At 52.3% G+C, this 10119-nt stretch overlaps 1 protein-coding gene across 1 annotated transcript in view; it reads right to left on the bottom strand.

Annotated features, from left to right (window-relative positions):
- Window positions 1–1109: 1109 nt before the first annotated feature.
- The window catches only part of ITFG3 (integrin alpha FG-GAP repeat containing 3), an 11437-nt gene continuing 2427 nt past the window's right edge, over window positions 1110–10119 (bottom strand). The window contains exons 3-11 of the mRNA XM_010159394.1: window positions 9658–9846; window positions 6906–7036; window positions 4499–4628; window positions 3925–4063; window positions 3514–3654; window positions 3051–3129; window positions 2479–2631; window positions 1529–1631; window positions 1110–1396 (exon numbers count right to left, since the gene is read on the bottom strand). Of these exons, the coding sequence (XP_010157696.1) occupies window positions 1110–1396; window positions 1529–1631; window positions 2479–2631; window positions 3051–3129; window positions 3514–3654; window positions 3925–4063; window positions 4499–4628; window positions 6906–7036; window positions 9658–9846 (1352 nt within the window). The remainder of the gene's footprint in view (window positions 1397–1528; window positions 1632–2478; window positions 2632–3050; window positions 3130–3513; window positions 3655–3924; window positions 4064–4498; window positions 4629–6905; window positions 7037–9657; window positions 9847–10119) is intronic.

The raw sequence follows: 10119 nt of genomic DNA, 5'->3' as shown, positions 1-10119 counted from the left end.
AGCCGATTCAAACTCTTTTCCAGGCTTTGCACCTCGTTTCTACGGTCCGTGCTGGTGCCCACCAAGGAACGGGGCAGCGCAAACACACCACGCTACGCGAGTCCCCGGGAACGTCACCTTCACACAGCGACCTGTCCCACTCCCTCGGGCTGCCAGGCTGGAGAGAGACCGGCACCTGAAGATCCTCACCCAGCACCACCCTCATCCCAAGGGCAGGGGGGAGCACGGACCTCTGCTGCAGGGGCACCTTGCCTTGTTCCCCGAGCAGCTCACGCCTGCCCTACAGCCTGTCCACCTCTGGCAGATGGGACAGGGCTTGGAGAAGGCTCCCGAGCAGCTGCAGGACAGCTGGCATTGCCACAGGGCTCCCCGGAGCAGCAAGCCCAGCTCTCAGGCTAGGTTAAAGTGCTATTCTACTCCAAAAAAAAAAGTCCTAGATCCTCTGGCATTTCAAAAACAGCAGGAGAGGTGGTGTCTGTACACCCAGCCAGCCTGGGCTCAGGGTGGTTTTTGTATCACCTACAATCAGATTGGGGACAGGGAGGAACACTGATGCATGAATGGGGGGGAGACCAGCTCCCTTTCTGCATCACCAACACTGCCCAGCCTGGCTGGGAAGGAAGCAGCAGAGCAGACAGACAGGCTTGTGACTGCAGAGTGGGGCACGTGGGGCTGCTCTTAGGAGAAAAGGCCATTTTCTAAGTAGAACGACACTCCAACCTGGGCTCTGCTGGCCCGTGTGACAGCTAGCCACACTGTCAGCCGTGGCTGGGGTCACCCCTACACACACCCCACGGCTACCGAAGCAGGGCCCAAACCGGGGAGAGGGCGATTGCAAACCAACCTGCAGCCAAGCACCTCTCCCCCAGCCAGGAGAGCTGACTCAGGAAGGAAATCTAACACCACACAGCGAAGCTGCACGTCTCACACAAGCACCCAAGAAATAATCAATCTGGCAGCCCCAGCGAGTGTGCGTTTTCCTCCAGACACAGGCTGAGTCAGCAGAGTTCTGCGGGCACAGAAGGACTGAGGGGAAAGCCCTCTTCCTCGAGCTGACGCCACTTCAGCGGTGGCCAAGCACTGAAGTCCCGTCAGCTTCGGGGACAGATTCACTGGCGGCTGCCCCCATGGCCTGGGCGTCCCCAGACACTGGGGGTGCTTCCCCGCCAGCCACGCTTTGGTTTGCGGATTGAGAAAGGCAGCTTCCCACTTGAACCCGTGATCCGGGTTCGCTGCTCGCTGTCCACAGCCACCTGGCTCAGCCAGATCACCCTGCTCTGGGAGACATCCTCCTTCAGCTTACGCTTCATCAGAGACACCGACCCGGGCTCCTCGCTGGGTTGTGGCCCCCTCAACAGCACGTAGCAGGCGTGGCGGCTCCGCTCGAACAGCGCGGCTGTAAGGCACAGGGAACAAGGAGAAGGTCTCCGTGCTCAGCCCGGCCACCAGACCCAGCAGAGCCGGGAGGTACCCAAGGCCCGCGCGCTCCCGCACCACCTCGCCGGAGGGCCGGGAGGACGGGACTCACCAGTGAACGCAATTATTTGGTCTGTGCTGTTGCGGAGCTCCAACAGGACGTTAGTGTAGGAAGGATGGAAAAGGTACAGCTTCTGGAGAGGAGCTCGGGATCTCTGCGACCAGACAGAAGCAGGACACGGACCCACACGTTACCCCAGAGACAACGCCAGCTCCAGGCTCAGCTATTACTCATGCTCGACAGAATACATCCAGTCAGATACTTGTCCATGTCTGCCCAACTCACCCTGATGCCGCCAGTACCGGCACTGGGATTTTGCTTACTTCCTTGGTGCTCTCCTCCCCATCCCAAGCCTCCTGCAAAGAGCAGGCCTGCCTGCTAAGGCAGGAGCCAGATTTTTGCCTTCGGGCTGGTAGAGCTAAGGAGGAAAGCTCAGGAAGCATCCTCCAAGACTCAACCTGCCCCTCACGCTGCTGGCCCGCCCCAGAAGGCTCTGTTCGGCAGCGGAGCGGCAGAGCGAGGCTGCCAGGGAACACCTCGGCGGAGGCAGAGGATGTTTGCATGGCCACGGGAGATCACTGCATGCAGTGCTGCCACGGGAGGCTCCTGGCCAAGCAGCAGCAACTTCAGGGGTCCCAAGCTGGCAGCCTCTCACCTCACCGCCAGTACCACAGCAAGGCACACCGGGCCATCCGGGGACTTCGTTCACAGAGCCACTAAGTCTCTTTTCTCTAGGTAGCCACGCTGAGGATGACAAAAGCTGTTGGTGCCACCAGCAGCTCCTAGCAGGGACACTGCTACAGCCGTTGTGAGGACCCGGTACAGTCCAGATCACTGCTTCTAGCAGACCAGCCTGCTCAGCGACCCCACACCCAGCGCAGGAGGCCGCAGCGTTATTGGCACAGCCAGATGGGAATGTGAACGCTTGCGAAAAGGGGGTAGCTCCACCCAATTCTGGCCTAAAGTCTGGAGAACAGCAACCATTCAGCAGCACTACTCACCGTTTCGTTTCCTGCCGCCTGGTACTCGCCCCAGATGAGGAAGGTGGACCGGTGATCAGCAGTTGAAAGTGTGGCTGGCTCCGGGCTCTCCACCCTTGAGTTCAGCTTCAGGTCCCACTGGACTGCTCCAGATCCACTCTCAACAATCATAACCTAGCAGGGAAGAAAGAAAGGGAACTCATACCAAAGAGCTCTAACAAGGCAGGAGAGAGAAGTCGAGTCAGCTGTCTGTACCCCACGCTGGCTACAGGAACAAGTATCAGACACAGGGGAAAGGGAGGAAATGCGTGATGCTGAGCATCACAGAGCTGCGAGACCTGGGGCAGGCCCCACTGAAGTCACGTGTTTGGCAGCTATTTCAAGGCTTTCAAAGCACTGTCATCGGAGCCTCTTGCTGAGAGCAGAATTAAAGTGCCTGCGCTGGCTTAAATAACCTGTTGAAAGAGATCCTTTCCCAGCCTAAATGTTCCCAAAATCAGCCAGAGGGAACACATCCGACCAGGTGCCCTCGACTCAGTGCCTGCTCGAGCTGAGACATGCAAAAGGGAAGTTGAAGGGAAGAGTGTTCAAACCTTCTTTCTGTTGGGTCCAATTTCACTTTCGAGGACGATGCCAAGAACATCAGGTTTGTAGTAACCAAGCAGCGGCTTACTAAGGAAGAGAAAGAGAACGGACAGATCATAACACACCCTGATGGCTTGGGCACACCTTGTCCTTTCAGAGCAGCTTCTGTCTTCCCAGTAAGAGACCTGGCTGCTGCGTCAGGTCAGCCTCCTACCACTCCCAGCTCCGAACCCCGTCCTAAGGCTACGGCAGCAGGCACAGAATGAGAATCAAAGCGTTGGGCTGCTCCAGCCTGCAGCGGCACCCGACATTTGCTAGCAGAGGACACATAATACAATAAGCAGGATCCAGATATGACGACAGAGCAGGGTTTTATGTTTCAAATGAATTAAAAAAAAATGGCATCTGCCAGGACACTGCTGCTGCCGGGAGCCTGGAAATGCCTCACCCAAGCCACTCCCGTAACCCTACCTCACAACACGGGACGTGTTGAGGGTCCACAGAGGCTGAAGGTTTTGTGCACTGACCAGCGTAGCCATCTCCGAATTTACAACCAAGACGTTCTCCCGTGACCGCCCAGGAATTTTTGCCAGGTAACGAATGGCTCCAGAGCTGAACAAGGACAGAGAAATTATTACGCTTTCTAGAGTGTGGATGGTTTTATTGTGGGGTTTTGGTTTATTGCCCTGCACGGTAAATGCAAACAGGAAAGCCCAGCCTGCTTTCCCTCATTTCCTGTGAAACCCAGACCAGGCCACCAGCCCTAGCCCTCTCCGCAAGCTCTGGATGTGCTCCTAGTCCACAAGCCACGTAGCCAGGAGAGAAGAAAGCCACAACAGGCCATCCTGTCAGGAACACCAGTACCAAGACCTCATCTCGCACCTGAGAAGGGATAAACGGTGAGTGGTGCGGTCAATGTTCTTCTCCCACTGAGGATCTTGCTCAAGGCTGGGAAGCTTAATATCCATCCCAGTTGCTGCACTGTAGAGATCTTTCAGGGAATATGCATAAAGTGAGTTTTCTGTGGAAAAAAAAAGCAAGAACGAAGGAGATAAGTTATCCTGCCCTTGCTCTGAACTCCACGATTTTCCCGATCTGGCAGATCAACTATATTTTTAGGGCTTGCATCATAGAGTTGTAGCGGTATTTTGAGACTCAAGCCTGCTTTTGAATGCTTTTAACATCTTAGCTGTTCATAATCCAAGTGTCCCACAGTAATCATTTGCTATAAATGACTACTTAAACCCCACATTCTCAACATTTTTCAAATAAAATTACCACAGTACATAACAATCCTTACTTTAAGCAGAAGCCCCCCTTCTCTTGGCCTGAATGCCTACCTATGACAGGACACAGATTTTAAGAATGCAAAACACTCTTTCTGATCACTGTTCTGTAATCTGGATTTCGCCGTCCTAATCACTCTTTCAGACTGAATCCACAGACCAAACTGTACCTGTATAGAAAAGGAAGTAGGAGGCAGAGTCCAGGTTCAGCCTGATATAGCGAGCTTTCCCATCCACATTCAGCGTTCCAGTGGAGCCGATCTGTTTGCCATTTTTTCCTGAATGGATGAAGGTCTTAATCTAAGCAGGGAAGGGATTAAATAAAAAAAAAGAGTAAGGGTTAAAGCTGCATCACACTGTTATTGCTCCAACTTGAGTGTTTTCCAAAGCTTCTGAGCAGCTGGCACTGACAGCAGCTGAATGGGAACAGCACAGGCTCGGATGAAAAGCCTCTCCCTGGTTTTGGAGGTGTGGGCACGAGTTAGATGGTCTCCCTGCTGTCCATACTTTTGGACGTTTGAAAACCAATTCCAGCACAGCTGAGACTTTACCACCCCTGCCAACCACCTTCCCTGCAGGCTGGGACCGCCCCCCAGCTCTGCAAAGGACAGCGAAGATCGCCTTGAGCCTGCCGAGCAGCGCCGGCGAGGACCCAAAGGCAGAAACAAAGCAGCATATGGACACAGGGGAAACTTGGCTTCACACAGTAGCTCTGCTCCATATTTTAAGTGCCCCAATCTACTCCTCCTAAGGCTGACATGAGCCCAAGGGGATAAGAGAGCCGACTGGTTTCTTTATATTCTTTGTGCAGGGTAACAGAATCCACTAAAAACATTTCACCCAGGAGAACAGAGGCTAAAACCAGGACCAGATTCAAATGTCTGGGCAACAGTCCTGGTCTGGGGAGAGCAGTGCATGCTAGGGAAAAGAGAAACATCAGCTAGAGAGAAACAGCCCCCATCAGCGACGCTGAGTCAGGCAGAAACCCTTCCCGCTTCCCTGAGAGGGAGAGACCAGGGAAGAGAAGGAAATCGGCCGCTCTTGAAGAGAATCTGGAGTGTCTGGCAGGTGAATAGGGGATGGAGACTGCTGGGGAGAATGAAGAACAGAGCTGGAGAGGGAAAGCAACGCACCACCAGCTGTTCCCAGCCTCCCGCACTGGGAGGAGACACATACCAGCTCTTGTAGAGCCGCTTCACCTTTGCTCACAAGCACGCAGCTGCCCCGGGACAGTAACAGCGAGAATACACACCACCTTACTCACTGCATTGCTTTAACCTCTGCGCGCTGCTACCGGTGATGTGTTCTGAAAAACGCCCTGTTTTCCAGGATGTGTTTGTGCTGAAGCTTGCAGGCTCTCAGGAAAAGCTGCCATCTAAACCCCCTGCACACAGACCCTTCCCCACAGGCTGCTCAAAGCTCTGCTCTTTCAGGGAAGAGCAGTGTAATGTAATGTTTGACTTCAGCCCTAGTTAGCTACAAAGCTAATTTACTGAAGCTCCGAATCTCCCTTCTGGCAGGAGAGCCTTTTTCCAAGCTGCAGAACTCCACTCGAGCTCCTTCCATTTTGCATGATTTCTCAAAAAAGAACGTACTTTTATTTAAGTTAACAGAGTGCTTGCCAAGTCCGGAGGGAGGAAGGGATTTCATACCAAGATAGCTAGAGAGGTTAAATGGAAAACAAATCAAAGAGCAGTCTTGCAGAACAGAGACCACATTCAAACGTTTCTTGGCTGCCCAAGATTTAAAAAGAAATAGAAGTCTTGAGATAACTGGGAGAGCAAAAGCAAGGAGGAAAGAAAACAGAAGAGGAACGTAGGAGTCGGAGAGGATAGAATTTCTGATGACTCTGGCAACAACAATGTCTCGGACAGCAAAATCCTATTTGCTTACAGAGTGCTGTGGTATGGGGACACGGGGCTCCCGCTCCTCCCATCAGACCTGCAGGGAACCCTAACTTTTGCCTGCTTTAAACAGGCCAGATCCCACCTGCAGATGATGCTCTACCACTCAGTCGCGGATGCAGACGTTTTACTACAAACCCACTTCTAGCTACATGACTTTCCCCCTCTCAGAAATGGGTAAAGCAGTACTGGAACAGAGATAACACAACTAGCAGCCGTTTCACTAACTGAACCCAGGTCAGAATTAACCGGCGGTGACAGCAGGGCGAGAGCCAAGCGCAGGAAGATACGGAAGGCATCCGAAGAGGGCAGCGGTGGCTGCCAGCTGCGCTTTGATCCAAGAGCCAAACCTGTCAGGGTTTGTTCGCTTCCACTTCCCTGAGCAGAGTCCCAGAAATCTGCAAGCTCATCTTGCCGAGGCTCACTCCACGCAGCCCAGGAACGCGCAGGGAGGGAGGGGTACCAACTGAAAACAGGGAGGGACTCCTGCCCTGCTTTCTTCTCTAAACCACAGAACGCTCACACTGATTTGGCAACACACCTCTGCAGGGTGGAAAAGAACCTACCCCAAACCCACAGGCATCAGAGGCCTCTGGACACTTCCTCTGGGACTACAAGATCGAAATAAACAGCATCCCTGCCATGGGTTTATCAGAGCTTCAGCGTGACATACCTTATCTCCTGTAGCAATAAAGATTATCAGGTCCTGAACTCCATCACTATCCACATCTGGAATCACTGACACGGGAGTCAGGACAGTATAATTAGCTCCAAAGTCACTGGAGTGTCTCCACTGAACCTTCCCTAGAAGACAGAGTTATTGGGAAACATTCATTAAAGTGCACTTCAGGCTGAAAGGCTTTTAATGCCCCTGCTCCCCGAAGTACTCTGCAGCAGCCAGCCACTTACAGCCCATCAGCACCACAAACCAGTCACATTTACACCCATCCCGGGTACGCTGTGGCATTTCTGCATATTAAGACCACAAAGAAGCTGACTTCTGATCACAGCGCTGCGGCTACCCCCACCAAAACCTTTCTTCCTGCAACTCGCCTGCTGCAGATGTTCCGCGCTGACACCACCAGCCGCACCTCAGTTCACATCCCACCTCTCCCTCGTTCAAGGGACACGCACAGCACGGGCAAACTTTTCTGTAAATACAGGCACCGGAGCTTTGGGTTTTAAAAAATGGTGTATGTGTGTGTGAGCCTCTCTTCAGCAGGCCCAGGGCTGCTGGCCACTTTCCAGCAACTACCCAGTGGAATTTGCAGTGGAATTTGGTCTTTTCTAGTGAGCAGAGTTAGACCTCTCTCCCATGCCCTGTCCACTTGTTTACTAAACACTCGTAAGCTCCTGGCATCCACCACAGAGTGGATGTGAAGAAGTATCCCTTTTGGGTTTTTCTGAACCTATCACTCGATAAAAGAACCCTTGTGACAGGAAATCATCAATCCCTCATCTCAAAATTCTGTAGACTTTCCTCCCTGTCACACACTCTCCAGGCTGGAGTTCTGGTTTATTTAGGGATTTCTTGGACAGAAGGAATTTCATACATCTGATCACTGTGGTTCTCTTTCTGCCATATCCCCTAGGAGACCAGCAAGGACCAAACTGCCCACAGGGCTCACAATGCAGGCTGCTGGAGGACAAGGCAAAGAGATAAGGTGTGAAAACACGTTTGCTCCCATCCTCTTCCTCAGGACCCTGCTTCTGGCCCTGGAACAGGTGGAACACCCAGCTACACAGACTTTTGCTTTGACCTGGAACAGCTAATCTTAGGCTTTTGTGTCCCAGCTGGCTTGTGAGATAAACATGCAGGAATGTCAGATGTCCACCACAAACAGAAGTATGCAATCCTACGCTTTCCTTCGGGTTTGCCCAGGTCACTTATGCTGGCAGTGAAGAAAGCAAGGCTTAGCACAACTCAAATTGATAGAAAAGCACTGACTTTATCAGCACCTAAAGATACAAACCCCATCAGACACTTTCAGATGATGATCTGCCTACCTCTCCTTTGATCTTCCCACAGGCAGAGGTTAGGCAGACCCAGAGCCCTGGAATCTCACCAACCTTCCACTACGATGAATCATTAACAGCTAAAGATTGTTCTGACTACTGCTCAGTGCGACCTAAGTCAGGCTTTGCCACTTCATTTAAACACGTTTTATTCTGATCTGCCCTCCTAACCCCCAGTAAAACCCCACTACGCTAAGAAACCCCTTTTAACCTACTTAACAGCAGAACAGTATCAAATACATTAACTCAGGGTTATTCACTTTTCTATCCGAAGCAATTTTTCATCGCCTGCTTTTAATTTACCTATGGAATGTTTTCTTTACCGCACTGTTGCTGCGACCCGTGGCTTAGCCTGGTTCCTTCTCTCCATGCTTGGTTCCTTCTCTCCATGCTTGGTTCCTTCTCTCCATTTCTTTATGGCTGTTTTTAGCTACGTGCCTTTGGCTCAGCAGCCACGTTTCTACACTTGGGCCTGAAAGCAACTACATCGTTAATAGCCCCTAAATAACCTGTGCTCAAGCCTATCGATGAGGGACACGGTGCTAACATACGTCAGTTGGTACAGAAGCTCTCCAGCTCTCTGTGTCTGTATTTCCATCTACACTGGAAATTAAAGCTACACTAGATTTTCCTCAGATTCCTTACAGATACATTTCTCGCTAGTTCTCCCTCCCAGTTTTGGAAAACAGGGTGTGAGGGGTTCAATACCAGACACAGAGGGTGGGATCCTAGGCAGGTTTCCAAGGAAGGACATGCATTGTTTAGAACCTTTGACACAGTGAGCCCCCAGATGGAAACGTACTTCAGGCTCATCAGCAAGAAAGGTTCAAGGAGCAGCAGACGGTTCCTGGAGAGGTACAGACACTCTTCACCCACACCCTGTGTTAGGCAAGACGGTGATGGATTTCTCCATCTATAGGTTCAGAAATTAAGGCTTTCCAGAGGAACCAGGCAAAATCCTGGACTACTGAAACTGGTGACTAGTTATCCTAAGAGGTCTCCTTGAGAGTTTTAAAATCATAAATCCCTAAAACTCCTCTTGCCACTGCAGGAACTCGTAGCCCTCACATGCGAACGACAAAACGTTGTGGGTTTGTGTCCAGCTCCTGAGAGTATAAAGTGCCATTCGCAGCAAGCGACTGCTTCTCCCATTTCAAAAGCTGTTGACGAGGTATTCTTCTAGTAGAGGGGCTGGCACAAACCACCACAACAGAGTGCACCCTTTGGAACAGACAGGCTCAGAACAGGCACTTCTCAACGGCCCAGCCAGCGTTTTCAAGGTAATAAACAGCCTGTGCCCGTTGTTCAGGTACCAGCAAGTCATGTCACACTGACGCCCCCAGCCTCCGAGTCTGAAGGTCACCAGTGAGGAAATGCAGTAGCACCAGCAACACTCTGCTCCCACTCACCTATCCGCAGGTCAACTGCCGTCAGAGACGCCGGCTTCCCCACGACCAGGCAACCCGGAGCCTCAGCCCCCCCGAGCTGCTTGATGCCACACTCCATCCACTCAACCTCCTCGGCCGTTGGCCTCTCCCAGAGCGTTCTGCCGTTCGTGCCAGACACAGCGGCAAGGACGGCACACGGGGAAGGCAGACCTGCAGAGAAGAGACGTCAGAGGGAGCACTTACCTACACCTACTTTGCTGCTCCGCAGCACTCACGGGCTGGGACCCACCCAGTTCCTCTCCCCCCTGGTTTTCTCCCCCGGACCCACAGCAGCCTAATTAGAACTACAAGGGCAATAACAGCCCTCTTACTACAAGGGCTGCAAATAACCCTTGTTCTGAGCTCTGTGTTGTAGGAATCACTCTGGCAGAGATCACCTGAACCTACAGAGGTCCAGCCTTGCCAGGGGTGCAGCAGTGACTG

The sequence above is a fragment of the Eurypyga helias genome, unplaced genomic scaffold (assembly GCF_000690775.1).
Source record: "Eurypyga helias isolate BGI_N326 unplaced genomic scaffold, ASM69077v1 scaffold30149, whole genome shotgun sequence".
NCBI lineage: Eukaryota > Metazoa > Chordata > Aves > Eurypygiformes > Eurypygidae > Eurypyga > Eurypyga helias.
This window is presented reverse-complemented; position numbering and strand designations above follow the sequence as displayed.